The sequence below is a fragment of the Vanellus vanellus genome, assembly GCF_965231255.1.
Source record: "Vanellus vanellus genome assembly, chromosome: 3".
Classification (NCBI taxonomy): domain Eukaryota; kingdom Metazoa; phylum Chordata; class Aves; order Charadriiformes; family Charadriidae; genus Vanellus; species Vanellus vanellus.
Window position 1 is genome coordinate 35,625,974 of NC_138907.1, and position 17,224 is coordinate 35,643,197.

The following is a 17,224-nucleotide window of genomic DNA, read 5'->3' on the forward strand; positions in this document are numbered from 1 at the left end:
ATCTGGCTGAGCTTTGCAAAAGGTAACTCGGTTTCTGGAGATGTAATCAGCCAGAGATGTAAAGACCTAGTCTTGGTCTCTTCAAAGTAAAAAAAAAAAAAATTAAAAAAATCCCATGCTATTTTAAGTAGGCAAGTTTCATGCTCTGTGATTACTTTCCACAACTCTGTCATTTCTCTGTGCACTTCCCATTGAAAATTATATTCTTCTCTTCTTACTCAAGGGTGCTATGGAGTGTTGTGTAGGGGTAGACACGGTTGCTTTGCATATCTCGGAAGTGGCTATGTTTCTTTTGTGGGTGGATTGATGTTTGTGTTTTAATCATGATCAGTGTACACATACCAATGGAGTCAGACATTTTGCTGCTGAAATATGACGTGTTCCCTGCTGCAAATTTAGGCTAGGAGTACAGTAAGCAGAATATATATATTTTTTTTGAGCATACATGGTTTGGGCTGCAGTGAGAACACTGATGCATGGGAGCAAAAGAGCCTCAGTGGAGATCTGTCTTGCTTGGGGTTGTAACCCTTAGCGTCAACATGCAGGGAGGGCTTCCTGGTGGCTTTTGGTTTAGGACAGACTTTTGATAGCGCAGAGCTGCCCAGGCAGCACACCATGTTGGAAGAGTCAACAGGAGGAGCTTGGGCAAGAGAGAAGTCCAAGAAGTGGGAGGAAACCTGGGACCGTGGATGCGCTTTGCTCCTCAGCTATCCCTGGGGGCTTCTGCATAACCTCCCTCTCTGCTGTGGCGCCAACCGGACCTTGTGCTAAAAGTTGGCGCCTAATCAGGCTAAGCTGTCCTGGGCAGCTTCAGCTGGGGGACTTCCCTGCAGGGGCTGCACACCCTTTGCTGTTGTGCTGGGCAGAGAGGCTGGGAGAGGGTGAGGTGTGGAGGACGGAAGCTGCCAAGCAAGCAGCCAGGGAATGTGTTGAGAAAGTGGCAGTGACAGGGGTTCCCCCCTGGGTAGGCTGTGCAAAGCTGTCCGGTGCCTGGGCTCGATTACACCCGCCCACTGCCATCTCCCTCCGCTGTTGTGCGGGTCTTAACTGCTGATAGGTACGGGCGATCTTTCTTCAGCCATTAATACGCTATTGATCCACAGCCCTGCTGACAGTGTTAATGGACGCTGATTGTGTATTATTATTTCCATAATTGTCCTCAAGCTGGAGTGAATTTTCCTTTTCAAATGGCCCATCGATATCATGCCCTGCATTGTGGGCTGGAGCTGGCCTGGTTAATTTGTTTTGTCGAAAGTTTCAGCAAAGCCTGTGGTCTTCATCCACAGCGGAGCAATCAATGAGACCAGCTGAATCGTGATGGAGCACACAACAAGGCAGCTGCCATCCCCTCCCAGAGCAGGCATGAGCAACGTGTTGTGTTTGACCGTCAGGATGCTGCCCCTGCGGACCCTTCCCATCCCACTAGACCTTCCTCGCTCCTGCGGAGTGTTGCTAGCACGTCTCTTCCCTTTACTTGTGTGGTGGCTTCTCTTTGTGCTCTGCTAAGGGGACGTGACCCCTTCCTCAGAGGTCTTCGTGTTTGTGTGCCCCTGCTCTTCAAGCGGAGTTGTGCGTTGCATGAACAGATTGGATAAAATGCTGACTAAAGCAGTGACTTCAAGGCCCGAGACCCTCCCTGGGTGCTTTGCCGTGCAGGGTCTGCAACTAACGGTGCCGCAGGGCAATTCCACCCGTGGACTGAGAGTTACTGAGAGTGGCTGTTGAGCAAAGAATGCTACACGTGGATTTCCTTAATGAAATGCTTATTCAGCCCCACGTGTTCCATAAACACTGTATTTTTTCGCTTTTCTGGGAAACCCCTTCAAGATGCATCCCTTACACGCCACTTGCTCAGGAGGGGAAGGGTGAGGGAAGGAGACAGGCAGGTTCTTGAGAGGTTTAAGCAGCAGATTAGCAGCCAAAGCCCCCTCCTCCTCTTGCTCCTATGTAGCTCAGCACTGTGAGTCCTGGGAGCCTTTGAACAGGGGTGGGGAAGGACCCTGGTTTCTTTGCCTAGTTTACGTGCAGAAGAGGCTGAATTATAATTACAGCAGATGTATGGGAGGGCATTGGCCGCCATGCAAAGCGGGGTGGTTGATTAGGTCTGAGGAAGAGGGAAAGCTCCAGGTGCAGCATGAGTCTCTGCAGGAGGGTGGTCGCAGAGGTGGTCGTCAGTGTCCCTCTGTGTGTGTGTGTAGCTGTGGGTGCTGGGTCAGCAGCTTTGGAGATGCGCGTTCTTCATTCCTGAGGCCATCTGCAGGACACGTGCAGGTGGCAAAGGTGGCGACGGGGCAGAGTCTAACAGTGACAGCTAGTGTTAGCCTGCTGGGAAGGCAGCAGTAAAGTCCAGCTGCTGGCTGTGCCGCAAAAGGGGTGAGCAGACTGCCCTTGGGGTTGGTGACTGACTGAGGGAGCGTTGATGCGGTATTTGTCTCTTACCACCCTCTCTGTGAAGGAGCTCTCATCATTGCCATTGTAGCGATGGGATCTCAGGCTCAAAAAGATGAATGGCTAGACCTGTGAAACCAAATGAAGATTACTCATTCCTCTCCAAAAGACCATTTCTCTCTTCTTTTCTGCATTTTAATGATATTAGCAACCTCTAAGCACCAAGAGTCTCATAAACTTTCCAGATTATGGTAATAATAACATTGTACAGTACACTGCACTGGGAATAAAGTTATTTTATCCGCTCCAATTTCCTTTTGTTTTAATGTGTAAATATATCAAGTGAAAGCATAGTAGGAAATCTCAGTGCAGAGGCCAAATGCATTGCAAACCAGCCCTTTCCCAAGGAGGGCCTAATGCTGCACGTTCGGAGCCTGAATTTTTCCTTTTGTAAAGCATCTGGCACTCGATATTTGGCTGGCCCAGTTTCTCTGGAGGACTCTGTGTTGGGAACCTTCCCTTAGTGTTGATCTCTTACCTGGAAGTGGAAGGGAAGTGATGGATGAGGCATCTGTCCCTCAAAATGTTGGGAAAAAGGGGTAGGGAACAGCCTGCCCTCTCTATCCCTGCGGAGGTCTTCCCTGGACCTCTTCTTCAGGGTTTGCCAGCCTGAAGAGAGGGATTCTGCTCCAGCAGGACTTAGCAGGGCAGGCTGTATCTATGCTAGGGTCGTTTTTCGTGGAAGACTGAGATTATTGTTTCACCTCCAGCATCTGGCCTCGTGCTCCAGCCTTTCTTTTCCCTCCTAAGGGCCTTCTGTGAAACTGTTTACTCTGACAGGCACGGCCCTGCCGTCCTGTTGTGCTGGCAGTGCACAAACGGCCCGCATGCTGAAATCCTCCAGGAGACCGGGGATGATGTCAAACAATAATGTATTCTTTCTGCTCAAGCACATTAAAAGTGCAATTAATCCTCACAGTCTCTCTGCCCATCTGTAATACGGCAAGAGGTGACTTTCGCAGCCTTTGTGTGCCGTGGCAGGCTGAGCTTGGAACGGAGACCTTCCCGGGTCTCATGTTGTGATTTGAAGCAATCCCATTAAGAGCGGGGTTGGTTCGTTGCTCAGCACCCCGCCACTTCACTACGGTCAAGCTGTAATCCAAGGCAGAGTTCCTCAGGCTCCTGTGCCATCTACCCAAGTGCTTTTCTCTCCAAGACAGCCCCAACCTTTCTGAGCTCCCTTCTGAGAGATCTGGGTTCTGCACTTGGGCCGCAATAACCCCATGCAGCGCTACAGGCTTGGGGAGGTGTGGCTGGAAAGCTGCCTGGCAGAAAGAGACCTGGGGGTTCTAATTGACAAGTGGCTGAATATAAGCCGGCAGTGTGCCCAGGTGGCTGAGAAAGCAAACGGCATCCTGGCTTGTATTAGAAATAGCGTGGACAGCAGAAGTAGGGAGGTGATTGTGCCCCTGTACTCAGCACTGGTGAGGCCACACCTCGAGTATTGTGTCCAGTTTTGGGCACCTCAATACAAGAGAGATATCGAGGTGCTGGGGCGAGTGCAGAGGAGGGCAACGAAGCTGGCGAAGGGCCTAGCAAACAAATCATATGAAGAGCAGTTGAAGGAGCTGGGACTGTTTAGTTTGAGGAGGAGGAGGCTGAGGGGAGACCTCATCACTCTCTACAACTATTTGAAAGGACGCTGTAGAGAGGTTGGTGCTGGTCTCTTCTTACAGGTAATTAATGACAGAACAAGAGAGGATGGCTTCAAGCTCCAACAGGGTAGATTTAGACTGAACATTAGGAAAGAATTTTTCACAGAAAGAGTGGTCGGGCATTGGAATAGACTGCCCAGGGAGGTGGTTGAGTCACCATCCCTGGATGTGTTTAAGAGACGTTTAGATGTGGTGTTGGGGGATATGGTGTAGGGGAGAACTCTGTAGAGTAGGGTAGATGGTTGGACTCGATGATCCCAAGGGTCTCTTCCAACCTAGATAATTCTATGAGTCTATGATTCTATGATATGGCATTTAAGACATGGAAAAATGGTTGTTGTTCTGCTGGGAACCCGGTGCTGTGATTGCAAGAGAGGTGTTGCAGCTTAAACAGTGGGGACTCACTTAAAGGGATGTCTCTTTCCAATGACTATGGCTGAAAGGTATTAGTGATGGTAACAGAAGTAAGTTAAAACACCTATGAACAAAGCTGGATGTGCACGCGCTTGCTTGTAAACTTCATTACAGCTCGGTGGATCCAGAGAGTATTTGGGAGGGGAGGACAGGTCTGTTTTGTTGTAGACTAGTGCTATGTAATGCTTTGTAGTGCCAAATAAGGATTAGTTTAAATAGTATTTCTGTTGAACTCGGAGAGACACCAGCAAATAACCACAAGGTATTTTGGCACCAGAATAGTTGTACAAAACCCCTCTAAATCTGTACCACTGTACCTAATGATTTTGCTGTGGAAATACCCCATGTAGAAATGCCTTTAGGCAGGAAAGGGTTACAGAAGACAGGTTAAATTATGGAAGTGGGATGGCCAAAGGAAAAGAAGTGTAAGTTGAAAGACTTACGTAGTATACCATGTGGGGTACAGCAGAGCAACTTAAGGAAGCATTTAACTGGGAGCTAGAGCTGCAGATAAATATTCCAATTCTCCATGGGGTGGCTGGAAATTAGTTTTTGCAGCAAGGCCATGTTTGCAAAGGGAGAATGGAGCCACCAGCCAGCAAATGCAGCCCAGAGACTGTGAAGAGAGGTTATGAGAGCTTTGCTGCTGCAGGGTGCCAGGACCCCACTGAAATGCGGTAGCATGAGTCAGAGATGGGGGGGGGGATGTCGTACAGGATGGGAAGGGCCAAAGTCTCTCTTTTAATCATAGAGGAGGGATTCCTCAGTGTCACAGCCTGGGTCTCAGCACCATGAGCGATGCTCTGCAGTGCACGTGGGTTTAAAGGTGTAATGGCAGGTCTGCAGAGGACTGATCCAGGGGCTGAAACAGCACAAGAGACTGTCATTTGGATTAAGGTGTATTGGCAAAGGTTATACAGGCATCTGAATTATCCCTCTGCTACTGTTCACTTGACAAGCATTCACAGTGTCTTCTCCTGATAAGTCATTATTTTACTTAATGTATGTATATATCTGTATGTATAGGCATCCATACATACGCACCCCTACCTGTATGTATATACAAAGACACACACATATGTATGCAGATATATAGGTTTCTGCTTTCTCCTGGGTTCAACAAGACTCTTCTGCCATCCAGGCAGGGGAGAGTCACTCATCTGCTCAGTCCTATCAGTGAAGCTTTGACAGTGGGTTTCAGCATTCCGTGATGCTCAAGCGATGGCAGGCATGTTCCTGGGAGCCCTACAGAGGGGGAAGACAAGAGAGGCTAAGGGATTCGCCTGTGTTTGTGCCATCATATTATTCAAATACACGTTGCTTCTGTTAGTCAACAGTTTGGACAGTAATAATGATTTTAACAAGGTGCCACCACGCTGGAAAGACAGAAGAGGTGCAAAAAGAGCATCTTTTTGTGCTGCTGCCTGGGTGCTGGGTGGCCGCGGCAGGCTGCGGAGCCCCAGCAGCGAGAACAGCTTGCTGCCCACTAGCCCTGACACTTTTGTGTCACTGCTGCTTGGCCAGTGCCTTGTGGTGACACCAGTTTGTACAGGCTGAGCTCAAAGGCAGATCTCCTCCACTGCCCAAGCCCAGCCTGCCCGAGGTCTGTGCTACTGGTGGATTAAACCAGCATAAATCTGAGCACTTCCCTTGCCCGGGTGATTGGGTTTAGAGCATTTTGGTCATGCCAAAAGAACGAAGAAAAAAAGAAAAAGAAAGTAGTGTTTGAAGCTCAACTAACCTTGAGGAAAATGTGGGGGCTCAGTTCAGTTTTAACAGGTTGTGCAAAATCTGTGCTTGTTTCAGAAGGCTCGCTAAGGCTCGCTAAGGCTCGTTGCTTTAAACCCTTTGATCATCTCCTCAGTGGTTTGTTCATTTGTGTTGTATTTCACTAATGGGAGCTAGAGCTGTGACTCCAGAGTCACCTGGAAGCGTTGTAGCAAGACGGGGAAGAATCCCAGGGGGACTCTCACCGAGGCACCGATTCTTAGACATGTTTGTGGGTTTCTCTGTTCCTTGAAGTGCGACTGGAGTTTTCCCCTTGAACAAGCACAGGTGTCCCGCTGGGCTGCGCGGTCACCTTCAATACATCTCAGCCGCTTCAGTGATCACACAAACGCTTTTGGAGTGGGGGCCCAAGGGCTGTTTGCACAGGACTGTGGAGCTGAGGCTTTTTTTCTTTAAAAAACTCTGTTCTCCTACAGCTTGTCTTGCCCTGCTGTTGGTCAGGGCTACAGTGGGGCATAGGTGCTGTTTGCGGGGCATGAAGTTTTTAAACTTTGTTCTGGGAACTTACTTTCCACGTATTTTTTCACAGCACTGGTCTTCACTTGTTTTCCTGGCTGGGCTGGAAGTGACAGGGCTTCGCTTGGAGCTCTAGCTGGAGAGATTCCTAGAGATTCTGGGTCCCCTGATCCCACAGAGGCTGTTCCCTCTGGCTCAGGGCTGAGATAGGTTGCCGTGTAATTTGGGAAAGACTTGGTTCTCCTGCAGTATGTGCTGTGCCTGTTCTAGGGACGTGTGCTGAAAGCTGTACAGAGCTTCCAGGCCCTTTTGACTCTGCTCAGTAGTTATCCCAGCCCCCTGCAAGGAAAATCATAGTAATCAGGACTGTTTTAGACAGGCGTAGAGCAGTTTTGATTTGACTAGGTCCCTGCTTTAACCACTTGCACATACTCCTCTCTGGGAATAGATGAAAGCAGGGAATTCTTGGTCCTCAGCCGATGCGGAAGAGTCCCCCCAAAAAGCTCCATATTCTGCTTTTCAGTGCCTAGAGCTGCTCATCCCAACAGGACTAAAGGTTTTAAAATAGCAGTTGGTACCAGCAGCCCAGGAGATGGGGAAAATCACTCGATTTTATATCTCCTTGAACCTTTGTGTCTCATACAAAGCACTGTCTGGCTTCTCCCCTCTGTGGCTTAAGAGGTCTCTCTTCCACCCTGCCGTAGGAGCAGCCACCCTCGGCAGCGGGCGTGAGGAGCTGGGGTGCTGCTTGTTTCCCTCTTTACCTCTTCTTTCCTCTCTGCAGCTCCTGCTCAGGCCCAAATCATCCATGCTGGGCAGGCATGTGTGGTGAAGGAAGACAACATCAGTGAACGCGTTTACACAATTCGGGAGGGGGACACGCTGGTCCTGCAGTGTCTGGTCACAGGACACCCCCGGCCACAGGTAAGCTTTTGGTCTTGCCTGTCACCCATGCTCCCCATGGCACTTCTTTGTAGTCTCCACGGAAAGGGGAATTGTGGGCAGCGTGCTGCCCAGCTGTCTCTTACATCTTGGAGTCAGGTAGGGATGCCGCATAGCGCAAGCACTACCGTGTTAAGCTATGAAGCATCTAGCCTTACTTTCATGGAAAACAGTCCACAAAGCTTTACAGGAGCCTACCACCTTCTAGTGGTCTTCAGTATGTAAAGTCCCCCCCAAAAATTAAAGTCCAAACAAAATCCATTATGTATATATAATCCGCCCTCAAAACTTTAACCCTCTTACTACAAAGCAGGAACAGCCTGAACAGGATAGAGGAGGCTTCCCACATGTACTGGCCATAGGAGCTGATCCTTCATGGTCCACCAGTCTCTCAGCTTCTCTGGATATACAGACAAGGGGAACCTGCTTGGGGGAGTTTGGGAAGTTGTTTGTAGTGCACATCACTGAGCCCTGTGGAGAGACCACTGGTCATTGCTTTATGGCAACCGACCAGGGACAGTTTCAGAATTGCAGCGCTGGATATATCCATGCTGTGGTCAAAGTCACAGTTCAGTGGAGAGGCAGGGAACTGAGCTCGGCTAACTGCTGCAGTCCTTCCCTGGGGTCCCTAGAGGGTTACACAGCCTCAAGCCCCATGCAGCCACCTCCCCACCCTTGAGATACTCAAGCAGGCTGGTTCAACGTTAGTGTGGATGTGTCTATAGACATACTGGACCAGAGCGTGGGTCTGCCCACCCTGGGACAGAGCATGGTAGGAGTGGCAGCTGATGTGTTCTACCAGGCTGGATGTGCCAGAATACACTCAAGGGAGCCAAGTACGATACGTGTGCTGCCTTGACACCCTTCCCCAATCCTGCCGAAGATGTTTGTGCTGAGAAGCCGTACATCTGCATACACCAATCGACACCTCTGTGGACTTGCTTGTGACGAGCTACTTGGCTAAGAGGCGATGACAAAGGAGATGGAGGGAGCCTCAGACAGCAGGATTTGAAATGGTTTATCCATCAAAGTATATCCTGGAAACGATAAAAAGGAAATGGTCTTAGCTGGGCCAGCAAAAATGAGACAGTGATGGGCAGATGATAGCTATGTATGTTAGAAAGGAGGAAGATGGTAGGGCTGGCCCTGCTTAAGGATGTTGAATGTGTGGGGAGGTGCTGGCAGGTTGTGGGGATTTGAGCCTGAGTAGCCAGAGAGATTGCTGGAGCAGAGCCTGATGCAGACAGCATGCTAGTGGGCAACACTGTGGCTTGTCGTTGCCCGGACATGCACAGGGAACACCAGAGCGTGGAACCAGGCATGACCAGGGAGGCTGGAACCCGTGCACGTAAAACGTGGTATGCATCCTATCTCTGCCCCCTGCTTCTCACAGATAGATTTCTTCCCCAGCTAAGCTCTTATACTAACCTTTGTTTAATCTTTTCTTTTCCCTTCTATCAGCCAGTCATTAAAGCATGAAAATGTGGCCAAAATACTTAAATGAGATTGAAATTGAAAAGATTAAAGAGCTGGCTGAAGTGTCCTTGCAAACAGGAGACTCTGAGAGTCTTGGGGTCCTCAGACAATTTCATAATAAGCCTACAAAGGCTAACTAAATCCATGGTCATTAGCTCTGAAAATCTGCTCAGCCTAGTGCTCTGGGAGTGGGATATAGACACCCGTGCTCTTTTTAGAGCATCAGCATCAATCAGGCCGTGTCAGTGAGCTTTAAGCAAAGTCTGGAGGAGTCGTCAAGGTATCTGGTCCATCACATCTGTGGCCAATTTTGAATGAAAGTCTGTCTCCTTTCTGTTGGCTGCTCTTGCTGAATCTCAGTCCCAGAGTCTAGACGGGCACCAGTGTGGGACACCACCAGTCAGCAACTTTTAGAAGGAATATAGGAAACGAATGGGTTGAGAAAAGCCATCTCTCTCTCTCATTTTCTGAACTGCAGAAAAAAGGGGGAAGCTTGTACTGCCACTGCTAGGGCTGTACCTCGTTCTAGACATAAGAATAACTATTCAATCTTTAGGAGTGCTGTCCTCTTGCAACCATTTACCGTGAAATATTATGCAGCTCCATTGCCCTGCAAGCGAGGATCTTAAGACATGTAACATAAGGACAAAAAATACAAGATAACTTGAAATCTGAAGGGATTTTTTCTTTTCCTTTTCTATATCTTTAAAATCAAAGTAACAGCTTGTGTACTGCAAAAGGATGACTTATAAAAATAACATACACAGGGGTTCCCTGTGGGAAAGGGGCAAGAGCCAGATAGCAACTGCATTTTCTTACTCTTACTTGGAAAAGCAAACAGCAGAAATAGCCTTGCTGTCCAGAGAAAGATAAAAGAGTGTTGACTGCAATAAAAGCTCTGTAGCTGTGAGCTGATGTCTGCTGTAGCTTTGCGGCCTGCCAGCCACATGGGGTCCCAAGGCTTAATGCTGCAAGTCCTGTGCTGTGCAGATAGTGGTATAAAACCAACCAAGTTCCTGGGTTTACAGGACCAGAGCAGGAGTGGTAAACAGGCAGTGTGTGTCTGGGTGAGCTGAGGGGTCATCCTGAACACTCAGACGTGGAGACCGGTGATGGATGAGAATCGGCAGCTGGTCTACTGAGACGTAATGAAATCACTTTTGTAAGGTCTGGTGCTGCTGTAGGGCCCATTTTTGAGAATGGCTGGGGAAGAGGAGCAAAGGGAGTGCTCCTGTCCCCTGGGATCTCTAGTTTGTGTCACTGATTGCTTGCATTTCTCTCGTTCTTCTTGTGCAGGTGAGATGGACCAAAACTGCTGGCAGCGCGTCGGACAAATTCCAAGAGACGTCAGTGCTTAACGAGACCCTTCGGATTGAGAAGATCCAAAGGCTGCAGGGGGGCCGCTATTACTGTAAAGCAGAAAATGGGGTTGGGGTCCCTGCCATCAAGTCCATTCGAGTAGATGTGCAGTGTAAGTCGTTTAGCGGCAACCCAGACCTTCCCACAGTTCTACTGCATGTCTCTGCCTCGCTGCGGGGCCGGCAGGGAACTGCATTGCCCTAGGACCACATGCACCTGATTCAGGAGCAAAGGGACTGGTGTGGTGTCCCCAAGGTCCCTTTTCGCTAGGAGATTAGATCCATCCACAAAAAAGACAGCTCTGCCTGTCCATACGAGTCCTTCTTACCTAGGTGCCATGATGTCTGTCACTTTCAGAGGTCCCTAGCACTTGTCTGGGGTGTAGCATTGTAGATGGTTTCTGCTTTCTTTGTCTTCACTTTGAAGCTGGCAATGCTTGAAGCAAACCGATGCTTCTTGAAATTGGTAGTGCCTCAGATGCTTGGGGCATTCCTGAAACCAGTGCCCTGCTCCCAGCATTGCTACCTCTGCAGCATGGTGGAAGCAGAGCAAAAGACTCTGGGATGCACCTGAGGAGGCTGAGCTGTGAAGGGGTGAACATGAAGGAATCTGTGAGGACCCCTTGGTTTCAGTGACTCAACGTTTCTCTGGCTGGTTGCAGTGTCCATTCTTCTTGTGTCCTGGCGATACTGTTAGTGGTTCCCCACCTTGGGCCCCAAGTTTTGAAAGTTTCTCATGCTGGCTTAATGTTGTTTATTCTTGGGATGCTATCAGCAAAATGGAGGGTAATTAAATTTATCCCATAACCCCCCTATGGGAGGAATCCAAGATTTAAGGTCTTGGCAACTCTTCAAGAGATTTGCTCTCTTGGGGAAGATTACCATTCTGCTCCTTGTCCTTGGCTATCCACTATTCCAGTTTTCTCCAACCTGAGTAACACTAAGGGCCTCACTCATATCTTCTGAGAAGGCCTAGCCCGCAAAAAGTTGATGCTTAAAAAATGTAAAGTGTGATAAGACAGCTGGAACTCTCCCCGAACCTGTCACCACCTGTTCCCACACTCCTAGCAAGACAGTCTTCTGTGCTGAAGTGCACTGTGGTTATCTGTCAGTGGAGCAACCTCCAGGCTTCAAAACCTCAGTAGCTGCTTGGAGTCTGGGCAGAGCTTTGCTGACAGCAACTGCTGCCTGACTGCTTCCTCTTAGTCCTGCTGTCCAGCCCTACAACCCTGACATGACCCTCACAAAGTGTGCCATTAGACTTGAACATCCTTAGGCTTTGATAGGTTCACGATCCACAGTTGTATGATGTGGCTTGGAGCAGCTCCCGTCTCTGTTCCTTCCTTGCCCTACCCTGCCGTGTAGTAGTGTGGTATGAGCACCATTCCACAGACTGGGAAAGTAGGTTGCTTCATCAGCAGCCACTTTGGATAGGATGAGCATTTCTCCTTGGGCATTGCATAGCTTTGTTTGGAGGAGTTCTGACATCCACCTGGATCTGCTTGTCTTCTCTGCCCATTTCTTCTCCTACATGTGGTGGAGTCATATGATAATTCTCCATTTCAAAGGGGACTTCCTTTTCCCAAGCCTCAGTAGGACACCTTGTCAGGAAGGGTCTGCGTCTCTAGGAACAGGACTGTGGCATGAATCGCTTAATGCCCTGAGGATGCTCCCTTTACTTCTGGGGTGCAGACTGGAGCTAGAGTGATGTAGTGTCCCATGGTCCCTCGTGCAGCTCTGACCTGTAGAACTATGGGGCTAATGGGGTGGCCAAGGGCTTTCTCATACTAACATCTACTCTGCAGATGGACTTGGTAATGCACCTCTGTTCTGCTCACTTGGTTTTTAGGGAGGAGAGACTATTTTCTGCTAGTATTTGCAGTAGGTACAAGGGAACACATAGGAAAAGCCACAGTTTTTGTTGAACGCTCACCCAAGCAACCTTCAGCTGAATGAACCAGAATTTGAAAACAAACCCCTTCTTTCCCTGCATCACAATTTGAAGTTGGAGGTAAGTAATCACCCTCACATGAACCTTGCTGACCGTGACAGCTAGCGCTACTCCTCACTCATACTTTTAGTATTAGACGGCGAGGTTGTGCAGAGAGCACCACTGCTGCCAAGAGGATACTGAACTGGAAACACTAACCTGTGTAGCAAGTTATTCCTTTGCCCCGAGTGGGCATCAAGTGATATACTTTAAAGTATTGTTTAGATACTAGCAGAGAGGCAGCTGCTGTTTGGAGTATTTCCATGTGGGAGAGAGGGAAAATAAAGAAAAAGAAAGAATGGATGTTTACACGCTTATATTGCGCATGAAACATCCCATGTGATCATCTCCATGAGCAGCCTTGGGCCAAGTTTATCATTTGTGCAGCTCACTGACATCAGTGGCGTTACTTGTACATCAAGGACATACATATCGTCGTAGGTCTTATTTTAGCTTTTCTCAGGAGGACTAGACTTAGAGCTGGCTGCTACGAAAGAAGTCTGAACGATTCGAGGGAGGAAAAGTTTAGCAACTGAAAGGAAGATGTTTTCTGTGTGGGGAGTAGCTGGGAGCCAGGAGACCTGAATGGCAAGTATCTTCCTTGATCAGTAAGGGAAGTGTTTTGCCATGCATCCTGCTGAGAAACGGAGCCTCAGAAGGATGGTAGCTACAGAGCTGCTCACATAAAGTGTGAACAAATAAAGAAGGGTTAAGGACAAAGAAGGGGGAAAGAGGAGAGGCTGTGCTCAAGGTCCTGGTCCAGAAGAATTTGGTATAAAATTCAGTCACCCTATAGCCACATGGAGACAGCACTGTATGGAGAGGAGCCTTTTTTCCTCCACCTGTGTATGTTTTATTTCAGCCTTGGGCTTGTGTTTTGGTGGGGTTTTTTTGTGTGCCTTGTCATTGTTCTGCTAATGGCCCTACTCATATCTCTAAGCTATGGTGTGGTCAAGCCGACAAATCTCAGGTCCCATTACAATTGCTGTCTACCAAGCACACAGCTCATTAAAATATGCAAATCCACAAGCTGACACTTGTGATTCAGCAGAGAACATGCGTTATTTGGATGACACGTTAGTAGAAACTCATCCCTGCTTCCCCCTTCCTTTCTGGGAGTTAGATTTCCAAACTTACAAATCTTTACATTAAAATATTGTGATTAGGTGGCATAGGAGAGCAGGAGGTGATAAGCACATGTCCTCTTCCTCTCTGCTAACATGTGCAAGAAGACAGTGCTGGCAGCAGTTTTCTCGCAGTTGAAGATGGGGTCATAAGATTGCTGAAAACGTAGAATTGCTTCAACTGAGCTCAGCAGATGCCTTATAAGACATGCTTAAGGGCATGGGGACAGATTTCCATTTTAGAGGGTCAGTAGGTCCCATCTTGTCAAATGGGAGTTTTACATTTAATCACAATCAGTCTCAAAGTGGTTCTGGGAGAAGAACCCCTCTGAGGTTTTCCCCATGCTTTCTTGATGTTCAAACATTGGTGTCTGGTCCAAAAGCCCAAGAAAATTATGACTTTTTTAGTAGGAGGGCAGTCCCTGGAGAATGGTGTGCCCTGGGTGGATAGAGAAAGTATGCGCCCTGTAGGGCTATCGCTTGTGTCACTGCAAGTGAAGTGACTGATGACCATGGATCCAAACGTGACAGCTGTGTGTCTGGCGCAGGTATGTTAAGAGAATTGGAAGGAGCGTTTTCTTAAGGAGCATTTCATAAAGGGAGAAAACAGAAAAGAATCGGATCAGTTTAGGGGTGAGTGATAGGGATGCAGTGAGTAGAAGTGGCTGAAGAGGGAGAGTCGGCACAGACCTTGAAAAGAAGAAAAGACGCAGAGGATATTTTAATAGGAAGAGAGAGAAATTGTACATATCATTTCCAGTGTCTTGCATCTCCTGTTCCCATGGCACCCCACGAGACTTGCTGCTGTCTAGGAGATGACTCTCCATCTCAACTCCTTGATCTTGTCCTGGCTTCTGCTCTCACCCCTTGACTTGAAGGTTTGTGATGTCCTTTGTGTGGGCATCTCACACCATGGGCTTAACCCCATGATTTCAGGAGGAATATGGAAAGTGGAAGCAGAAGAAATGACGGTGGAGCAGAGTTTCCCGGGATCCTTCTGACCTCTCACTGAAGTAAAGAGCAGTGATTTAGGGTGTGGTGTGTCGTTGAGGAAGGTGAAGCAGCCCACTGGTCTGAGAGGCATGTGGCAGACAGGCAGTTTGCTTGAGGACCACATGAAATCTGCAAACCGGAAGGTGCTTTCTATTCTCTGAAGGTTGCGTGGTGAGCGGGAGAATTTTTGCTTCTCCTATCTGTTCTCTTTAAATACTGTTTGTGTTACCTGCCCTCAGATTAGCTCTTAATTCAGCAGTTGTCATCAGCCAAATGTGTGGGAACTTCCCCTCTCCTCTATGGTGCCTGGAGCATCGTCTGCTCTGCAGGCTGTACGTGCAGACCAAGCTTCACTAACAACTGCTGCGGCCCTCCTTACCTTCCTTCCAGATCTAGATGAACCTGTTCTCACCGTTCACCAGACTATCAGCGATGTACGTGGCAGCTTCTACCAGGAGAAGACTGTCTTCCTCCGCTGCACTGTCAACTCCAACCCACCAGCTCGCTTCATCTGGAAACGGGGAGCTGAGACGCTTTCCCACAGTCAGGACAATGGCGTGGACATCTATGAACCTCTCTACACACAGGTAACAAAAAACCCAAATATCCACCAGCTTATGTTGAGCATCTTGCTGATGCAGGGCACTCTGTAGTGGATGGTGTTTCTTTCTCCATATGGATTACAATGCTGGGGGGAGGGTGGTGGCCACTGCAAGGAGCACTGACTCCAAAAGGGCTGGTAGACCCTATTTCTGTATGCGGGTTCCCAGGGGACAAGAGGAGCAGAGCAACATGAGGGAGTTTGACAACCTAGAATTTGCTTCCCCTTTTTGGCACTGTCCCTGAGAGCAGGTCACAGCTCCCCTAAGGAATCACAGAATCACGGAATTTTCAGAGTTGGAAGGGACCTCTAGAGATCATCTAGTCCAACTCCCCTGCTAAAGCAGGATTGCCCAGAGCACATTACTCAGGACTGCATCCAGGCGGGTCTTGAAAATCTCCAGAGAAGGGGACTCCACAACCTCCCTGGGCAGCCTGTGCCAGTGCTCTGTCACCCACACCGTAAAGAAGTTTTTTCCTGTGTTTGAATGGAAATTCCTATGTTCCAGCTTGTGCCCATTGCCCCTTGTCCTGTCACTGGGAACCACTGAAAAGAGTCTGGCTCCATCCTCCTTCAACCACTCTTTAGATACTTGTACGCAATAATTTGAGATTACATGGCTGTTGGATGGCCAAGACTAAAATCCAAGCAAACAATCCCAAGACTGGGTCTCCTCTGTCTCCCATTACTAATTTTTTTTTTTCTCAATTGAGTGCCCCAGTTCCATAAATCAGGGGAATTGCTTCCTGTTTAGCAGTGTGAGTGAATAGCAGGAATTGCTGTGGGATCCATGAGGCAAATGATGACGAGCTTTTCCTCATGGCCATAAGCAACAGAAGGCAGCCCAACTGCCTGGGCGCTTTCTCACTGTCGTCCTGTGACAGTGTATCCACATCCTTTCTGCTTCTCCTGTTTGCCTATCCTGGACTTACCCCTCTGAACACCACTTTCTTCACAGTAATTAGCCCGCCAACGTGGTGGGAGACGGAGGGGAACTTTTCTTTTGCCAAGGCACTCTGGGCATGTTATCCTAAGCTGAGCTCTGGCTCCAAATGTCCTTCAGATGCTAACCAGCCCCAGTGCTTCCAGCAAGGCCTTTCGGCAGCACGAGGCAGTGATGGGTGGGAATGGAAGGCTGAAAGAGCCGCTCCCCAGGGCACCCGTTTCATCCTCGCGCTCCCAAAGCTGGGTCCTGAGCGCATTCTGGCCGAGTTGGATTTCTGAGCGATGCTCCAGGCAACCTGTTAATGTAGTCGTGTTCATATTTTATTGAAACACGCCATCTCTGTACGTCGTGGAAACGGGCAGCCAAATGGAAACATTCAGGGGGATGAGGAGAGAGGAGGGAGCTGCAGGTTAGTGGCAGTTTTGCAGAAATGTGGTAGATCAGCACTGCTGTTGGGCCCTGAAGAGAGCTTTGTCTAGTCCAGTGCTATGTGACACCCAACTAGGACATCCCTGGCCTTAGAGGAAGCCACCATGGGCTCTTCCAACTTTCACTAAGCTCGGTGTAATTAACAGGAGACGTTGCTTAATGAGAGGATGTCTTGGGACTTGAGATATCTTCTTCAGCTAAATAAGGCATCTGGCAGAATTTCACCGTGTTGCAGCATTAACGTGTAAATGACCCAGCATCCTGCAGCTCCTGTCAGGCAACGTTCCCACCATGATGGGTCATTCCCAGCTCTGAGAGAGGGTGTTAGGACTGCTGTGCTCACACAGGCATGCCCTTATGGTCCTCTCCTCGGTAGCAGAATAAACCTGTATGTTCTGGTTGGTGAGAGTTGAAGTTAACAAAAACACAGTTCTACAACACTATTGGGAGGGGAAAATCTTGCTGGAGCTCAAATGCACAACGTTTAACAAAGCACTCTTTGCAGGGCTTTATAATATTGTCTTAGAGATGAACTGGTACCAGTGTCAGTTTTGGGTGGGCTTTTACATTAAAAAGGAGGTGAAGACTTTACTGTTTAAGCTTT

At 48.6% G+C, this 17,224-nt stretch overlaps 1 protein-coding gene across 2 annotated transcripts in view; it reads left to right on the forward strand.

Moving 5' to 3' along the window:
• The window catches only part of MDGA1 (MAM domain containing glycosylphosphatidylinositol anchor 1), a gene marked incomplete at both ends in the record, with an annotated part of 150,702 nt that overhangs the window by 42,815 nt on the left and 90,663 nt on the right, over positions 1–17,224 (forward strand). For both annotated transcript variants that reach the window (XM_082481839.1, XM_082481838.1), the window contains 3 exons: positions 7,546–7,685; positions 10,476–10,650; positions 15,035–15,231. In XM_082481839.1, the coding sequence (XP_082337965.1) occupies positions 7,546–7,685; positions 10,476–10,650; positions 15,035–15,231 (512 nt within the window). The remainder of the gene's footprint in view (positions 1–7,545; positions 7,686–10,475; positions 10,651–15,034; positions 15,232–17,224) is intronic.